Source organism: Thermobia domestica, chromosome 5 (genome assembly GCF_964235325.1).
Source record: "Thermobia domestica chromosome 5, izTheDome1.hap1.1, whole genome shotgun sequence".
NCBI lineage: Eukaryota > Metazoa > Arthropoda > Insecta > Zygentoma > Lepismatidae > Thermobia > Thermobia domestica.
Genome location: NC_137458.1, coordinates 85,580,163 through 85,601,035, shown reverse-complemented (window position 1 = coordinate 85,601,035; position 20,873 = coordinate 85,580,163). Strand labels below are relative to the sequence as shown.

Below are 20,873 nucleotides of genomic sequence, written 5' to 3'. Positions count from 1 at the left end.
GATTTATGAATTTCCTGTTTACCTAAACATTCTACAATAAAGTTATGACATTGAAGTGAAACCCTTAAGTAACAAAGCCTGCCTTCACGTGAAGTCCATTCGTAACTGAGAACATTCCGAGTTCCGTGAAATGCTCACACATACGTATACTATGAAGTAAGTACTCGTACAACCTGTTCAGGGCAGAAACGTAGGAACATTATAAAAATGAGTAATTAATATTTACTTGCATGCATTCCTCATACCCAACATTTGACCTCAATCCCTCTAGTCGTTTCAAAATTAACATCTGATTCTTAAGACATTTTCTACGTTCTGTCTTCACAGTTTTGACCTCATTTATCTCCCACCCTGTATACAGTCTGCCACTAAACACCCTCCTTCTTTCTGTTTCTATTGGTCCTGAATCTAGTGCTAGCAATCATTTTCGGCAATTGAATTCACCAAATCGGAATAGTCCCTTGTGAGATGTCTGTTTCTTTGAAATTTTCCCCACTTCTTATAAAATATTTTCGTACAATTCTAATAGATTATTTCTTAGCCTTCTACCATGCTTGTAAAATTACTATTTGAATAAGGATATTTAGTAGTAGATTACAGTTATCATTGAACATATACAAATACAAATTGATAAAAACGTATCTTAACGAAATGCGGCATTTTGAACCTCTTTATTCTGTTTTCTTCTGCAAAACCGTGGCTTCGAGGAAATATAACGATGGGCTTCTCTCTTCCTATTATTCATCCCCAAACTTCCGGGAAATCTTTTCAGTTTAATCACCCGCAGTCGTCGTGGTTACACAATCTGGCTATGAGTAATTACGTAGCATTCCGTGTTAATATTTTGTAGGCTAAAATAGGCAGACAATAGTTGCAATTATGAATTATGAAATAAATTATAAAAATGAAAATACTGGGAAGAAACGGGGTATTTCCGACAGATAAGATGTTCACAGCTTCATATGACATAACTGGGGGTAATTTTATACCAGCAGTAAGTGTTCTACCGCAGAGCTTTGAATATTCAAATAATAGGTGTTAAGCTCCTAAAATAACTTTAACACTAATGTTTCTTCTTTCATACTTTACTAAGGGAGCACGCTGGCTTAGTGGTAGATCATTTGCCTCTAGTGTGTGGGGTCCCTGGTTCAATCTGCAGACAAGAAAGTTTGTGGTAGAGAACATCGTGTCCGTGGATTTTTTTCGGAATACTTAGTTTTCCTCCCAGATTATCATTCCACTAATTCTTCCATCATCATTCATTTACCTTAATCATCCGTCTCCCATAGCTTAACGAGCATAACATTTCCTTCTACATTCTCATTTTACCAATTCTTCCATCATTCACTTGCCTTAATCGTCTGTCCCGCTTAGCCTAAAGGGCTTAATCGTCGGACGTTAAACTGAAAGATTTCACTTTCTTACTCCGTTGAATGTGGTTAACAACAAAAGATTTGACCTTTTGCCAAAAATCATTGTTCAAAATAACATGACAAAGATATGGTAGAATTGAATATTCTTTACAAGTTTTGCAAAGGAAATTAAATGAAATCTTTTAAGTTTTACGTCCCACGGTTATGTCGGCTAGGTTAAAGGAGTCGGTGATGATGAGAAATGAATGAAATGGTAGAGTGAAGAAAGTGGAGGAAACGGCAGAACCCCCCCCCCACACACACAATGTTTGTCCACCACAAAGCCCACTTGCCTCGAGCTAGGATCAAACCAAGGACCCCATGCACCAGAAGTGAACGCTCTATCACTGAGCCACCGCGGCCCCCAGTTTTGAAAAGAAGTAACAAACAAGTTTGAGGTTTCTTAGTGCTTAGAAATGTTATTAATGATAAGAAAGATTTATAAAAATAAAGCTTATGTTGTTGATTTAGTATCACCGAATCAGGTTACCTAAAACAAGTACTTTTCATTAATAACAGGTGGTATTGCGTTGTATAATCATTAATGATATTGAGTACCTACGCCGTAATATATTTTTAATCAATTGATTTATATAGGGAACACTATTTCAGTTTTCTTTGAAATTAATTGGAATTTTAATGGTTGATTTTATTGAATTCCTCTTCAGTCTAATAAAATATCTCGTGCTTTTCCAAATTAATGTGCATTCTATATAAAATTAATACTACTTAAATTCGATTATTAAATGTTAAAATTATAAATCACGAAATTTAATTTTCAAGAAGCAAGGGACATTTGAAGTAAATTTGAAGAAGAAATCAGTAAAATCAAATCATTAAAATTTCAGTTCTTAAATTATTATTATGCACTTCATAGTTTTTAGTCTCCTGGAATACATTATATATATATACTGTATATGAAAAATACACACCATTAACACCAGATAATATCTATTGTTGTCTGATACTCCTAACAATGATGCACATATAATATATTACTTTTAAATAAGTATAAATAACATAAGTAATTTAGGAAAAATTACCTCTTTCTGTAAAGAAAGGGTACAAATTAAATAAATATGTTATTTTAATTTCACTAATGTTCACTATAGAGTGTTTCATTGAAACTATAATCAGATGTAGAGTTACTAGCAAAAATGGGTGTACAAACCAGTAATTTCCGCAGGAACTGGCTAATTTGGAAAACACTTTTCGTGTACTATACAGAGAATTATAGTAGACTTACAATATGAATTCAATGTCACAATAATGGCTTCTATTTCCTCCTTTAACCTTCTATTTAAATCAAAAGTGGTAGAAATAAACCATTTCAGGTTTCGGCGTTAATGAGTATAGAGAAAGAATAGTGATACATAGCGAGAGATGTGCTTTTTAAAAATATATTCGTGCCTTCTCTACTCCTGCCCCTCTACTAAAATCGGAAGTGGTAAAATAAATATTACTTCCTTTCAATATTGATCTCCATAAAACAAACACAATATATATAGCGAGAAATGGTTTTCTAATACGGATTCGCCGTCAAAAGAATGTTTCATCTCCACCTGTATTCCTCTATTCAAACCGGAAGCTGTGGAAATTACGGTTTCCGGTTACAACATTGGTCGCCATAGAGTAAGATATATCGATAAGTTTTATATATATATATATATATATATATATATATATATATATATATATATATACGGATCTAGTGTATAAGGTATACACAGTGTAGGTCCTATTTCACTTTTAATTCTACGTAAACCGGAAGTTGTTAACATTTACTACTACTTCCGGTTTCAATTTTTGTTCCTATATAGCAGAAAAGATAATAGAAAAGCTTTAAACTACTTTTAATACGGATTTAGAATCCAGTCTTTTATACGTCTATTGAAGCGGGTAGCAATAGTGGTGGAATCAAAACTGATCAGAGATAACGCAAATTTGTGTCTAATATGGATTAGTGTCATAAGAACAGCTTCCATCTGTTATTCTATCCCTCTATTGCAACCGAAAGTGAGTGATCGATCTACAACTACTGGTTCCAGTATTGAATCCCCACAATTCTGAAGTCTACATAGTTTCACAATTGAAATGAAATTAATTTGTTCTCTCTGCGTCAAAGAAAAACGCAAAATTGCTCTACTCATTCCGGAATTACTGAGACTGTAACACATGGATCGTGTACATTCATTTTTGCTGTTGGCTAAACAAAAATATTTCTCCATATTGCATAAACTAATAAAGTATATTTATTTTTCAGTATTTAGGTTGTGTAGAGGTATTTGAATCCAGGGGGATGCAAGTATGTGAAGAAGCTTTAAAAGTATTAAGGGTAAGTTATTATTTTGCATATTCGTTTGAAATATGTGGAGCCTTCAGTGCACAAGGGAATCCAGTTGATGATTTTGTAGAGATTTCATCTTTAAGAACTCTGTCTCAGGCTCCTTTCAGAGCTTGAAAGAATCATCTCCAGATACATTAAATAGCTCTTGTAAACCTTTTCCCCTATAATTAAGTATTCCTTATCAACTTTGTCTGCTTCTCTCACAGTTTAATGTAATTTGATTCCCTCGTGCACCGAATGACCCATATAACGATCTACTTTAGAACTAAGTGAATAAGACGTGTCATTATTTCAGTAAAATAATAGAATTGTGTTGAATATTCGTACAGTTATTTCTAAAAAATTAATGAACTTTACTGTTAAACGAAAAGTTACATCTCCAAAACGATTGTTAATCACAAATGGAAAACATACTTAGAATAGTTTAGTTCGTTTCAAACAGTTTATAGACACATGTGCAGATTTGCAACACCGGGAGCCTCATTCCGCAACAGTTTTCGCAAATTTGCGGACCGCAACGCAACGTAAATAATGCAACGTGAACGGTAATTGACTGCTTTACCGATTATCACAAACCAAAACTCAGTTTTTGTTGCGTTGACTCAAGCCGTTACGGAATGAGATCGCTGATCTGTAGGTACGAAAATGATTTCTCAACCGTAGTATCATGGTTTTCTGCTTAACATAATGTGTTATTTTTAATGCAATGTGTTGCATTATTCTTAAATCATTATTGCCTACTTATATTAATGCAATATCTTAATGCATGCGACGCATCCACATCATCTATGAACGGCCCTGCTCAAGTACTTAATATTATTATTATTATTATTATTATTATTATTATTATTATTATTATTATTATAATAAATATATATGAGCATATTTGTATCACCTACGTTTGCAATAAACACTCAGCGCCTGTAGTTTGATGTTGTGGGGGGGGGGGAGTAAATTATTTTCTGAAAGATTTATGGTAAAAACCATAGGAATTAAATACTCTGATTCCTATTAGCAATTTAATTCTAGCTGTAAAGAATTATTATGGTTCAATACTGCTTTTCATGTTGATACCCTCCGCCCCGCTGGAAAAAAAAAAAAAAAAAAAACTGACCCGAGTAGCTGGTTGATTTTCCGTTCATCTTAGATGCTTTGACTTGTAATTTAATTTCTGTCACCAGTAGGGTTACCAGACATTCTCTTTAACCCGGACATAGTCTTTATTTGGGGTACAAACAATTACTTCGGCTTCAAAATTTGTAAAATAATTGTCAGTGTTAATATTTTGCAATGTTCAATTTTCACAAAAAAAAAATACAACACACTCAGCTGTAAGTGCGAAAGAAAGAAACTTAATCAGTGTTGTGATAGTTCAGTTGTACGTATAAATTACATTTTTTTTTTTTCGTTATAGCATTAAGAAATTTGTCGAGCAGTATATGCAAATCTTCCTGTGAAATAACTAACGAGTATAGTCTCCATCACGTTATAATCTGACTTGTTAGTAGAACTACACTAAAAGTTCCCAGAGAAGTTGCTATCTTAATTGTTTCGTTTCGAATTCCTTTAAAATATTCTTGAAGGGAAAAAAATGACATTGGCCATGATAACTTTAAACAATATTTCATTCTGTGTGCAACGAAAGCTTGCGGAGTGAAAATTTTAAACGTTACTAGTCTTAACTTTACCATTGATACTTAAACGTAAACGTGGAGAGCGTATTTCCCAAAGCGATCACGATAAGCATTGAGAAACCAAATGGAGGTCATTCACAATGCCTTATTCCCATGCTAATCTGATTCCTTATCACATTTCCTTTTCATTATGACCTTTCTCTTCTATATAATGCTCGTATACATTCTCGCTTGCTGGTGTATACAGCTAGTTCTGTAATTAGTAGTTTTATTCTTCATTTAATGTTTTAGTGTATAAATATACTACACTGTTAACTGTATAATAGCTTTATAATAATGTGATTAAGACTGAAGAAATGGTATCAACTTCGCCCAGACAATAGTGTATTCAGAGATTAGTCAGAAACAGGGAGAACATAAAGTGGATTATATGGGGATTTGAAATATTGATATGTCATATCTCATTTGACACAATTATATTACATATTTTGGTTTTCAACATAGTTAATATCCCTAAACAGGGTCGGCTCTACCATATATACACAACACGTGCTTTGCACGGGGCGGTAAATTTCGAGGGGCGGCAAAATCTATCATAACTATATTATTTAATATATATATATATATATATATATATATATATATATATATATATATATATATATATATATATATAATTTTTTTGTCGGAGACAAACTTAATGATGCCGGTAGTTAAATTACTAAGTTAACCTTCTACTTGAATACTACATTCATAAATCATGTTTAGGTCGCATTAGTTTAAGGTCACATGGGGACAGTGACATTGCTAAAGTGTCATTTGGAAAGTGCTAAAGCAAATGGTCAAACAAATCCTAGCATGAATTGCTTGATTGTTGTCAAATACAAGAACTCAATTCTCGATAAATAGTGAACACCTGTTCCATTTAGTTACTTATCACAGTTTTGATATGAAAACTAGTCTTATCTTTGTCACAAACAAGTTCCTTATCATGGAAAGTGGATTTTTTTTAAAAAATTTAACAGATGTAGAAAGAGAATCAAGAAATAAAGATAAAAGAGCTAGTTGCATTGGAATTGCAAACCAATATACAGGGTGGCTCAAAAGTAGGTACATTGATCAAGCATAACATTTTAGCTTATGGGTTTATTTGCTTCGGCTATTCCGAGCGTAAGGTATAAGTAAAAGCATATTAAGAACAAATAATAAAGAAGATAGTTCTACCTGTTTGATAACAGTCTGTTTGATAAGAGTAAAATACAGTGAGCTGATGAGTACGGGACTGTATACTTACTTTTGGACCACCTTGTATTGAGATTGATGCTCCATGTTGAATTCTGTAAAAAAAAAGGATTACTATCTTTCCTCTGCAGGTGTGTTTGTTTTCTTTCACTAACGTAATAGGTTATTATTTAAATAAAAAACACGACGATATGGTATTTGTAGTGTTTAGACCTTTCTGAGTGCGTGTACACTTCTCCCTCCCCTTCGTTGTTCATAATGGAGTAGCACATTTAAAATCGTGGCCTTGTTCTTTCTGGAGAAAAGGAGGGCAAAGTATGCCATTCACGGGGTAGCAAATTGCTTCGGGCCGGCCCTATCCTTGAAGTTGCAAATGTTCGCAGGAGCACTGTGAGAAATACGTAAATCTGACTATTAATTCAATTCATACGTTGTACGAATTGGCTCAAAATACACTACCATTAAACAGCATTTACACGAGTTGATAATAGTAATGACAAAACAGCGTGAAATTATAAGAATCAAGAGATGCTTTTATCAGAGTCGGTAATTTAAAATAAAAGACTCGGGCTATTACACTAAATTTTCTCGTTCCATTTCTTAAATTATAAATTTGTCATACAATAGAGCTACCATTCAGATATTTATTCACGAAATTAGAACAAAATTATAATGAACATTTTCGGAAAACTTTATAAAAATAATTAAAAAGAGCTCATCCTGTAAGTAAACCTTCTTTTGTAGGTTAACTTAAAAAATAAGTGGATTATTCCGTATTCTAGTAGGGCTAGTAATGAAGTACGCATGAAATTCCGAGATAATCATTAGACCTATTTTAGAGAAAATCATCTTAACAAAACATATCCGCATCAACAGATTACATTTTGCTTAGTTCTGTGAGAAAAATGAATTTTGCTGTATTGTAGGATAGTTAGTGTCTATTAATGAAATATGAACGTAATCATTAGAGACATTTCTAAGAAAATACCGGTTTTTGACATTAACCCTTTAGTAACCTGTCCTTAGAAGAATTCGCAACACCATTATTTGATATCTAAAACACGCCAATACGGTCGCCTTTAGCCCTTTACATACAATCGAACGGTATTTAAAAGCGTTTTTTTTTAAAAAATCAGATTTATGAAAATCATAAATTCATTTAAATTTCAAATTTCAAATTTTCTCACGATCTCAAGAGTTTCGTTGCTTGTTAATAAAATTGATCATACTGCATTGCTGGATATCTAATAAAAATATAAATTTACGAAATGTGAACAATCGTTTACTCGTTTTTCAAAATATTCTTTTAAATACAATTTATCCGTACCAGCCTCTATAGATTTTGTTTTGAGAGAAATGCTAATTTATACATAGTTCTTGTTGAAGTACTTCCGTAAACGAAAGTCACCTGATCCGTTTTTGAGTAAACGTCCCAAAAAAACTAATTCTTACCCTTTTAAAGTTTTCCCAAGATAAATTATCTGTGTCACATTAAATATTTATTTACGAAAGACCAACATGTTCAGAGCAGTTTGGAGAAATGGTCCGAAAATAATTTACCCGCACCAGCAAATTAGTATCTCTGGCTTTACTTTTCTTAATAATAATAATAATAATAATAATAATAATAAAAAAAAACTGCCACTGTTAAGTTTTTTCCAAGAGAGAAGAATTTTGTGTCATTGATTTCTTAATTAAATATTGACCCATGAAATATATATATATATATATATATATATTTTTAATGTTGGAGCTGTTTGATAGTATAAGTAGTTTTGGCTGTGATCCTTCAGAAAATTAGCCTTATTTTTCGGGTGTAGACTCTCGTGAAATCCTTAAGTTCGGTCTCCGTGCATTGGATTGTGTGATTTTAGTCCTGTCATCAAACTTACTGACGGACATCAAAACTTTTTTCGGCATATAGGGGTCAAGAAGCATTTAAATCTCGAGTTCTATTTTCGTCATGAGCCCACAACTTTCTTCGCTTTTATTGGCGCGTTAATTTATTTATTTATAATGCTTTAAGAAATATATGTATATTGTGATAAGAATAACTTCGTTGGTAATACTATTTTTCTCTTTTTTCTTTCTTTTTTAATCATAAAGTACTGTATAGCTTCCTGGTAAATTGAAATATACTAGCAAGAACCCAAACGTTCAACAGCAATGTTCATTAATACTATAATGGACAAATGACATGTTTTTGAAAAACGATAGAAGACAAAGTAGTAGTTTCGACAAGGAATTTTCATAGCGGTGATTTTCGGGACTTTTAAATTGAATCTACAATGGAGAAACTGATCAGAATATGAAGTTCTTCAAGAAACGTAATTTAAAAAGAAAGAAAAAAAACTTGCATGAAGAACATTACAAGGGGTTCATGAAAAAATAGTTTCAATTTGCTGTCAACATTTAGATGTTCAGTTAATATAATTTCAAGTTTTAATATGCATCATGTTATGTCATTAAGTAAGTTTCTGGTAATTTGAATCTTTCACAGGAAACACTTTCTTGTGGGAATACTTCAAAACATAGTGTATGTATTCTAGTGCTTTATGGTAGAAATTAGGGATGGACAAAACCTGTTTTTATACAAACCGGAAACCGGTTTCTAGAAAAACGAAACCCGAAAAAGACATTTCGGTTTTTCACCGCAACCGGTTTCGGTTTTCTAAAAAACCGGTTTCGATTTTCCAAAAAACGGTTCGGTTTTTCATTGAAACCGGTTTCGGTTTTCTCTGAAACCGGTTTCGGTTCTCTTCAAAACCTTTTGGAAGACACAAATCTATTTCTGTGGAAGCAGATTCGGTTTCCGGAGAACAACGAAACACTATTCTGGTCAGCAATAGAACAAATTAGGAAAAACCGGAACCAGTTTTGAAGAAAACCGAAACCGGTTTTTGTGCCCACCACTAGTAGAAATGCAAATATCTATTTGTGTCGCATTTAGTTTAAAATCCTGATTTCAGAGTATTGTTTTTTCAATAATATGTTTCATTTTTTATTTTAGAATTCAAGGCGAAGACCTGTCAAAGCCATATTATATGTTTCTGGAGATGGCCTTAGGGTAGTAGAAGATGAAACTAAGGTATGCTGTAATAATAAATATAATGAAAAACTGATTTAGTAACTACACAAAAAGGAATAAATATTTGAAGGAATAAATATAATATAAATAGTTGAAAAACGCTTTATTTTATGAACAATAAATGGGTAAATGGTCGAAAATTTGAATTGAAGCTATAACCTAATAATAGGTGACTGTCCCGTCGCAATCAAAAGTTTAGCAACCAATACGTGAAAACTCTGTATATTCAACTGCACAATTAACTGGTTTATTTCCGTCAGAATTGTGCTTTTGACCTTTCACTTAAGTATTGCTAGGGCGAAAAACTCCTAGAAGAAACATATTGAAATATTTCTGATTTAAGTGATCAAACCACTGTTAAATGCTAAAAAATATAAAATTACTATGGTATTTGCTTATATGTATCCAGCAATATTATTGGCAAATAAGCGCAAAGGAAGTAATTTTCGACAAAGTTTGAAGAATTTCTCATTGGACGTCTTTGTACAAAAGCGGTAGGCTTATGTCGAATTTTCGGAAATAAACATCCGTTACAATTCTCAAGATCTGTTCGAAAAGAGTATCAGTGTACATAAAACCCAGATACTGTCATTTATTTTAATTTTAATTTTAATTTTTATGTATTTTTTTATTTTATTTATTTATTTATTTTTTATTTATTTATTTATTTATTTATTTATTTTTTTTTTGGTACTAGGGACTGTTAGAATGCATAATCTATGCAATTTTAGGTACAACTACATACAGTGTGGAGAATGATTTTAGGTCAAATTCGTTAAATTCATATACTGGAGTAGTTTTCGAGGTTCTGACCAATGGTCCAAATGGAGGCGAAACTCAGATTTTTTTTCTTGTAGGCTATCAAAGTATGATTGTATTCAAAATTACACAAAGCATACTCTTTGACAGACCAATGCAGGAACTCTGTTAGTTTCTGCACTTTGTGCCTATGGGGGCCATTTGATCACGACATCGAAAATTACATCTTTTATTCATGTATATATATGAATAGCGAATTTGACCCAAATCTATTGCAATAAAAGTTGAAGCTTTGTGTAAATTTTACGTACGAAATTTTAATGCCACTTGCTTAAACGAAACACTTCGAGATAACTTGAAGTAGTTACCCATTTATTTCCTTAACACTTCACAATTACTTTCTGTGAAGAGGAAAAATCAGTAATTCAGCTCTGAATTCAGAATTCAATAAATTAACTGCCATCTTTTATCTGTTTTTCTGTTATTTTTATTTATTTATTTCGGTACAAATTTCTTAATTTAGTATTCGTTCAACATTGCAGTATTCTTGTAGGTTATGGTACGCAAAGAACATACATTTAAAACACTATAAACTCACTTTACTAGTGTTCTATATCGATATTTACTAGTGTTCTATATATACATTTATAACTGCGGTGACTCTTTTGCACCGTCATCTTCATCATAGTACTGTAATTACAAGGAATGGGTTGTGAAATGATAGGATTTAAAGGCATTGTCAAGACTTTCAAGCAAAGTGATAGTTTCAAATATTTAATGCTACTGTTAAATGAATTCGTTCAAACTGTTGAAAGATACTAACAACAGACCGATTAGTCGTGTGTGTGTGTGTGTATATATAATACAGCAAATATTGAATTAATAATTTTATAATATAGAGTATTGCGTTCGGAATCCGAACACCTCAAAACTTGAAAAATTTTGATCCGAACGAAAAATTCGAGAAAATTTTGCTTCGAAATACGAACCCCCAGCACATCTTGTTCGTGTGTGTTGTTTGTGTACGTTTCCCCAGCGCTCCGACAACCCATACTCTTTTGTCGTTTAGTTCATTGTCAAATGCTGTAGTGAAAGCATCTCGTATGATATTTGCTGTTAATTTTATGCTTTTATGCTTATTTTTGTTTTAATATATAATGACAACGTAGCGTATTCGTCATGGGTCCTAGAAGTTTATTCTTGTTCTAATATATCATTTGTTAAAAATCGAGTGTATTTTGGTATTAAAATCATGTTGAAAATATAAGTTCGTGAGACCCAGGAACGGAATCTAGTTTCTACTGTTACTCTAAAGAGAAGACCTTGCCTTGGAACTCGAACGCTTTGAAAATCGAACGGAGTTTTGGAACAGATTAAGTTAGGATTACAAGGTATCACTGAACATATAAAAATCATCGTCACATATTCAAGGGAGTACTAGCGAATCGTCTTTTATGGGAAGCAAAAATCTAGAGCGTAATATTTTTGTTGGGTTAGCAATCTCTCGATTGGTTTGACGCAACTTTCCGTCCTTCCCTATCCTTAGCCAGACTTTTCATATCACTGTAGCTTTCCTTTCCTATATGTAGTTTTAGGTGGCCGGTAAATTTCAGTCGTGGCCTTCCTTTGGGTATTTTTTCTTCTGCCATTCCTTCAATAGCTAATAACTTGATTCCTCAATGCCTCATAGTGTATCTACTCATCTTATCTGTTCCTTTCGAAATAGTCCTCAGTATACTCTTGTTCTCACCTAGCATGTATATCACCATTTCGTTTGATACCTTATTCACCCATGTAATTGTAAACATCCTACAGAACCACATTTATAAGTTTCGTATTCCGTCTTTTTTTCCCTCTTTTTTCCTCGCGTCCATGCCTCACATGAATACGCCACGATACGGACGAAGAAAATTGAAATGTACAATAACAAACAGCTTTACTAAAAAGCAATAAGAATGATATTAATGCAATAGTTATTTGCTTACAATTTCACAGTTTGTGTATTACAACGGTCCATGTTCTGACAACATTGATAAATTGAATGCAAGGAATAAACAAGATGAGATGAACTAATAGTGCAAGTATCATTCAGCAAAGAATATGCAACGAAGAATTTAAGTTTACAAGGTAGGAGCATTCTTTCCCTTTTTTTTAATAAATTTACCTTCTCTAGCACCTAAAGTTTCCTGATCCATTCTTTCTAACCACTCTCACGAAGGGGACAATACACAAAGTTACGAAATTATAAAGAACTAAACACGTGATACAGAACACTACGAAAGTGAGTTTATGGTGTGCAGTATGGTTACGCCTTATACTTTCGTAATAAAGTACAAAGACAGGCAGTTTATTAACACGCTCAGAAATTCTTACAATCATTTTACTTACAAGTGACTGTAATTGCTGAAAACACCTTGTATTTTCTAGCTTTGGGCTCTCCCCTAGAGCCTTGATCACGGTGGTTAAAAACAGGAGAAAGAAAAATAAAAATACCACGAATGCAAAAGTAACAAGGCTCATCAGAGTCGAGCACTGCGAAAAAAGAACTTGTGCAAATCTAATGATGGGACATCACGTTGCAACATAGCTTAGCTTGTTTTGTCATTCAGCGTAAGCATTTACTGATAGTTTTATTAAGACTTGAATTTATTGTGTTAAGGTTTTTTTTTTTTTTTTTTTTTCCTGTTGTGAAAGGTATTGATTGTGTGTTTTATTGATGTTTTTTAGTTCTGTGTCAATATTGTTCCATTTCTTAGTTAACACCTTCCATTTCTTACTCAACCACCTTTTATCTGAATTCAACAAGTAAACAGATTTTCGAAAACAATCCTCGTAATTTTATTTTTAGCCCCGAATAAAACTCTTGAACCATCAATATTGTATTGTGTTTCATTCAATTGTTTTAACAGTCCTGAAACCGGGTGTTTTGCTATGGCATCCCTAAGATGTTCTTCAACTCGTGTTTTGAGGCTCCTTTTTGTTAATACCTTCATGGCAACTGCATTTTACTTCATAAACCCCTGATTTTAAGTGAGATCAGTGTAGTAGCTCTTAGATTGAGTCCCTTCTCCCCACGCCTTCCCCATAAATGCGATACGGAAATCATATAATATAAAGATCTTATTTAGGGCAGTTGTCAAGATGGAGTATATAAGTAGACTCACTTGTTTATTCAGCAATTTCGGTTTCAAGCAGGATTGTTGGAATTTTCCTCAGCTCAAAAATATCCAATGGGTTCTGTGGAATTAAGACCTGCAATAAAACCTCAAAAACCTATCTCAAAAAAGTATATTTCAAAATTTGAATTGAAATGTTAGCCTCAATATGATAATAGCTACTTTCTTCAATCGTGTTTCTTAGTACACGCCTACTTTCAGAATTTGCTTAAAATATGTATTTATCAAGAGATCTCCAGAACAGAATACCACTGAAAATTTGTTCTCGCGCAGTCAAATTTGCTGTAAAGAGTGTTCAATTGTAATCTGGAACAAAAAGCAATATGCCTACATTAGTTTTGTTTTATAGTGGGTACTCACTTATTAATACAAGTAATAAGATGTGAGAGTTAATTGCAGATCGAAAAATGTCACATTAAAAAAAAAAAAGAAAACCTAAAGATCTACCTCTATTTTCTCAGTACTAATCTATTCATACAAAAATGAAATGTAAGAATGTTTGATGGCTAACTGCTCCTAGACCGTTGCACCAATTTCCATGATTTTTAGTACAGGAGTGTAATGGTGGTTAGGTTTTTATTACATTATCGTCATGAGGGTGACATATAAAATAATCGAAAAAGACCGATATTACTTTGCAATCCATAGTTTTCGGCGTCACAGATAAATAGTGACATCCTCGATGCCGTTTAAGTACACATTCATCCCCCTTCGACATTGGGAGTTGAGGTGGGAAACGGGATGACAAATAAAATATATTGAAATCAATTGATTCATAGTTTTCGAGATCGCTGAGAATAGTAGTAACATCAATGCCGTTTAAGTCCATATATTTATGGGTGGTGAACGTGGGAAGGGGGAGGGGTTGACAAATAAAAATAATCGAAAACGACCGATATTAGTGTGCAATTCATAATTTTTGGAGCCACTGAGATGAATAGTGACACTTCTGATGTCATTTAAATTCAATTCGAGTCCCCATCGGCATACGGGTGTGGTTAGAAGGGAGTGTGGGCGGGAAGGGATGATATTCAGGATTTTTTAACTTCATTAATGTGCATATCCTAACAGAGGAAGAGGTTCGAATGCTTTCATAAACCTATTCTACCCAAGCGAAAAATGGGCATTCCGGCTAGTTACACACGCACAAACGAAAAAGAGTTGCATTAGAAAGGAAATCGAGATACTCGCGAGTTCTTCTTGCGTAACTGGTAGAGTATGTAACATAGAATGATTGTGGTATATTACAATGGTTTTTCATTAGAAAAATCTCTTGTAAGAAACCAAATTCGCCACTGGAAACGATTTTTTTTAAATTTCAATATTTTAGTTCTTTCAAAAAGACTACTTTTTTATTATCTTATTTTTATTAAATTGTGATTATTAATTTGAGATCACAATAAATGTATTTTCCAATTTTGACCTCCAAAAACTCAATACTTTTTACACAACTTGATTTATATACATAATAGATCTGTAAGTTCATGAGTTATCAAGGCAAAACTTTTTTCATTGCGCTATACAATTTACTTAATTTGAGTCCGAATTACAAAAGGAGATCGATTACTTATTGAAACTAGATAGTATGAGGGGATATGCAAAGTCCGTTTTATTAAAGTTTATAATCAGGTTAAAAGGGATTTATGTTCCAACACTCCTGAAACCGAAACTACTGATAATAAATGAGTGAGTCTACTTAATATGCCATACCCCATGTTGTTAGCTACTTCAAATAAGATCTTTATAGTATATGGTTTCCGTACTGCATTTAAAACCCACCAAAACTGAGGAAAAATAGAAAAAAAGCTCAAAAACTACTACACTGAACCAAGTTGCCTTTAGGAATATATAGGTATCTAAAAAAGAATGTATAGCAAAATACGTGCTAAAAAACATCTTAGGAACGGCAAAGCAGAACACCCGGTTTCAGGACATTTGAAAGAAACACGATACCATATTGATAATCCAAGAATTTTATTCGGGGCTAAAAATGAAATTGAGAGAACTGTTTTTGAAAATTTCTTTATTTGTTTACGAAATCCAAAATAGAATTTAGATAAGGTGGTTTGAGTAAGGAATGGGAGGCGGTAATTGAAAATTAAACAATCAATATTGACATAGAATAGGAACTCACAGCTTTCACATTGCAACATGGCTTATCATTAGATGAGTGACCAGAGGTTTAGACAGCGTGTTTTTTCTCACTTCTCGATCCTGGCGAGTCCATTTCTTTTACTCCCCTTGCATTTTTGTCTTCTGTTTTGACCTCAGTGATCAAGGCTCAAGGGGAGATCCGAAACTCTGGAGGTGCAAGGTATTTTTCAGGAACTACGATTACCTATAAAAAATGAAAGTACAAAGGCGTTGTCAAAATGTTCAAGAAAAGTAGCAATTACGAAAAAAAGCAATTATTTGTTTAAAATAATTGAATGATATTAACAGCAGATCAATTAATCCTGTGCATATGATATAGCAATTAGTGAATATTGAATTAGTAACTTAGTAAGTGAATAAATAATATATATATATATATATATATATATATATATATATAAAAAAGAGCCCATCATGCAGCAGGATACAGAAACAGTTAGGTACTAGTTCCATGGTAGATCCTAAACTGAATGGAGCTAAGGAATGCCAATAATGGCTTTATTTATTTATATACCTGTACACATATTTTCTAATGGAACTCAAAATATTTATTAGAGGTTTTTGCATTTAGATATTTATTTATTTATTTAATTAATTAATTAAATAATAAACTTCAAAATGTAGATGAAACTCAAAAGTAAAAAATATCATTTATTAATGGATACATGAGGGAATCCATTTTTTCAGTTCTCAAATTTTATATTTGTCAATTTTGTTGTTTCTGTGGTCTGTTTGAAAGATGTGTTTGTAATTTTAATGTAAGACTATCAGGTATATTTTCAATTTTATTTGGATTTATGTAAAACATTGAATGAACTGTGTTTCTCTGCAGGTAAATGTTTTGTTAATCGTAATCTATTTATGTCATACGGATATATATATATATATAATATGGATATATATGACCTCGTATACTCCTGTTAGCATTTCTTTATCCCTTTATCCGTGAGATAACTTCTGCGTTACGAAAGCAATTTTTTAATATTAATCGCGAAATAGTACGTATTATGAAAGAAGTTATTTCAGGGATAAAGGAATAGGGATATGACAAGGGAGAGTATTCGAGTCCATATACGAGTGCAAGGATAAAACTTAAGCAACATGGTAACATAATCAAGAATACACTCGAAACAAGAGGGAAAGAAGAAAAGACTTCACAGTTTCAGACGTATCGGAAAATTATTGAACAGTAACATACAGTCCGTGCAATGTTGTGTAAGAATCCAAATTACAGATTTGAAAATATCACGCTGAAATGAACATATGAACAATAACTCCATCTTTTGAGACAAACCATTGGACAATATCTTTAAAAAATATGAAAAGTAAAGTCGTCATTACTGAACATTAGTCATTTTTCACATCATAATATTTATCAGCATTCAGTATTATGCTTTATTCCCTTATTTTTTTACTTCTATTTTAAAAGGAAATTATACATATATAACACACTTCTGTTCTAACCTTTCCTTAAACTGTTCGTAATGAGCTTAGTAGTAAGAATTCGAAAATTTGAAGTAATGTATGTATTAATATTGATTTTTTTTCGGGTGTTTTCAGAGTAGACTTTACTTTTCTACAATTGACAGGTCTCTGTAAAAAATCAAATAGTCAACGCTAAAAGTTAATCCATCTCGTGTGAATATGCTGTAATTTAATTCTGGATTGAGCATAAACAAACACCATCGACTTCAGACAGTGCAAAACCACGCTTAGAAATTCTGTCATTCTACTTGCAGATTTCTGTAATTCCTGAATTTTCTGTAGACCAGGGGACTGTGACCAAGACTCCAGGGGAGAGTCGAAAGCTAGGAAGTCTAAAGAAAATTCAGGAATTACAGAAATCTGTAAGTAGAAAGAAACATTATCGGGCTTATTTCTTTATCGTGGTGCCCAGGATACAAGAGCAGGTTGTTAGTATTTGTTCATACATAAGAGCTCTTTAAGCGGCATACATTAATAATCGACTTTGGATTAGTTTGTCAAAATTTCTTTTCCTACGCAATATTTGGCTGCAAATAATACAATTTGTAGGTGATACAAGAATCGTTAGTGTTACATACATTATATATTAAATGAAATCAACTTACACTAAAGGTCGGTTTGCTTGATGTTCTTTATTAGTGGTGTTATTAAATGTATATTTCCCCACTTGTAATGTTTCTGAATTTACTCTGCAACAATGGAAGTGCAAACAGACATGTACAGTTAACATAAACTTTGTTATATTAAACTTTTTCTATAATGTTTCAGGGCTTAATAGTTGACCAAACCATAGAGAAAGTTTCCTTTTGTGCTCCAGATAGAAATCATGAAAAGGGATTTTCTTACATTTGTCGAGATGGTACAACTAGAAGGTGGATGTGTCACGGGTTTTTGGCCTTGAAAGAGTCTGTAAGTAACATCCTTAAGTAAAATTGTATGGTAAAAGTTTTGATTTATCAGATGAACATAAGAAGTATTTCCATTTCATCCTGCAAGATCGTACTGTATATTTAGTTCCAAAATTTAGCGTTAAGTGCCATAAAGTTAATTACTTTTATGCCTGTTATTACTATATCATTTGGATGCTTGATATTCATAATATTCTTAATTAACGTGGAGAATCACTGTATCTAATACTACCAGCTGTGATAATTTCCAAAGTTTCTTCTAATTTTCAGTAGCTTCCCTGTTGTCAGGGAGAATAAAATCTGTACAACAAGAATCAACGAATTCGAGAAAAAAATTAAGGTTGAAACACATTTTATTAAAGTAACTACTTTCCCTTCGTTTATTATTATTATTATTATTATTATTATTATTATTATTATTATTATTATTATTATTATATTCTACGCTTCCAGTAATTTAGGCTGGTGGTCAAGTTGACGCTATTTACTTGGACTTTGCTAAGGCATTTGACAAATTACCACATCACTTATTAATAAACAAATTGAAAAGATATAACTTGCCTAACTGTGTTATTGATTGGTTGACTTCATATTTAAGTGGAAGGAAATTTGTGGTAAAATATAAAGGGAAACTGTCTGCTATTCATAGTAATACCTCCGGAATACCCCAGGGTTCTAATCTTAGTCCTCTATTGTTTTTGCTGTATATTAATGACATTTGTGTTGATTTAACTTGTAAATATCTGTTATATGCTAATTATATTAAAATTTTCAGTCAAATTGAGTCCAAACAAAATCAAGATACTTTGCAAAAAATATAGATATTATAGTTAAATGGTCCGAAGAGAATTCCCTACCCGTGAACTTTAACAAAACGCAAGGAATAACATTTTCGAGGAAAGTTAACCCTTCCATCTACAAATACAGGATAGGAAATCAACATATCTAATTCGTTAAGCATGTTAGAGATTTAGGAGTAATATGAGATGAAAAATTGCTTTTTCAGAAGATCTTCAAGTTTTATCTCCAAAGCAAGGAGGAATTTAACAATGATCAAATAATCGTTATGTCGAAATTTTACTAATATTAACACCTGCAAAATTCTCTATATGTGCAATATTAGATCTCATCTTCAATATTGTACGGTAATTTGGAATAGTGAAGCAAAATATTTTAGTTCTTCGATTGAATCAGTTCAAAATTCATTCCTAACCTGGTTAAAGTGGAAGTTTAAAGAAATAGGAGAGGCGAGCTTGTCAGACATAAAGGTGGATCTTAATCTTACCCTTCTGTCTGACAGGCGTCGGCTCTTTGACTTGAAGTTTTTTCGTAGTTCTGCATGGAAATTTTGTTCTGGAGAACTTTTTCTCTTTAAAAATTCCTCACAGAAACATTAGGAAATTTGTTCCGTTTAGCTAATCTTCTCCGTCATATGAATAAGGAATGGAATGTCTCAAATGTTTTGGCGAATAAAAAAGTAGTCTGGAAACTCCGAGTGCTTGATGTTACTTTGTTATTTGACACTTTCAACCTGCTTTCAACAGAATATTTCTTTTTCCATTGAGAAGGAATGATCTATATATGCAGGCAAATTGGTCAGTGTTTGTTTATTTCCCCCCTCTCTATATAGAAAGAAAGAACCCACTGTGTAAGCCATTAATCGTAGTGTAATGGGGACCAAAGCTATGGCAACGTCGTTGAACATAAGTTAAGTTACAATGTCACTAGTAAGAGAATATGATTGTTCGGACAGTTCCGATTACCACCCACTAAGGTTTTTAAGATCCTGCCAGTTCTTTATTCGTTTGTAAATTAAAGAAACTAAAGAAAGACAAATCTCCGGGTGTAGATGAAATTCCAGCTGAGTTAATTTTAGCTGGAGGCGACAAAACTGACTGTAATAATTATCGAGGCATCTCTCGTCAGTCAACATCCTATAAAATCCTTTCAAACATTCTATTAGCAAGATTGACCCCATACGCAGATGAAATTATTGGAGATTGTCAGTGTGGATTTAGACGAAATCGATCAAGTATCGACCAAATATTTACCATTCGCCAAATACTCGAAAACAAGCGGGAATACAGTAGTCCGGTACATCAACTATTGATTGATTTTAGAACGGCTTACGACTCGGTTAGGAGAGAAACATTGTACAACGTTCTGACAGAATTTGGAATACCGAAAAAGCTAATTAGATTAATTAAGGCATTTAAATGAATCCCAAAGTAAATTCCGGAAAGGAAAATTTTTGTCCACGAGCTGAAACAAAGAGATGCGTTGTTGCATTGTTATTCAACTTTGTCCTGGAATACGCTATAAGGAAAATCAAAGATAGCAACCAGGGCCTAGACCTGAATGGTGTTCACCAGGTTATGCATATGCTGATGATGTAAATTTAATACGGGATGATTGGAGAACAATAGAAAGAAATGCAGAGGTCTTATTAAACGCTTGCAGGGACATGGGTTTAGAAGTAAATGAAGAGAAAACTAAATACATGGAAGTGCGTCGGGACCGTAATACGGCAAATTATGAATGCGTTAAAATATTAAATAATACTTTTGATAAAGTGGATAGTTTCAAATATTTAGGATCAGTATTAACAGACGAAAATAATATTCACGAAGAAATTAAATGTCGACTAAAAACAGGAAATTAGTGTTAT

General features: G+C 32.7%; 1 protein-coding gene across 6 annotated transcripts in view; it reads left to right on the top strand.

The window, feature by feature from the left end:
- The window catches only part of numb (NUMB endocytic adaptor protein), a 431,069-nt gene that overhangs the window by 363,393 nt on the left and 46,803 nt on the right, over positions 1-20,873 (top strand). For all 6 annotated transcript variants that reach the window (XM_081758768.1, XM_081758766.1, XM_081758764.1 and 3 more), the window contains exons 3-5: positions 3,676-3,747; positions 9,646-9,723; positions 18,066-18,206. In XM_081758768.1, coding sequence (XP_081614894.1) covers positions 3,676-3,747; positions 9,646-9,723; positions 18,066-18,206 — 291 coding nt within the window. The remainder of the gene's footprint in view (positions 1-3,675; positions 3,748-9,645; positions 9,724-18,065; positions 18,207-20,873) is intronic.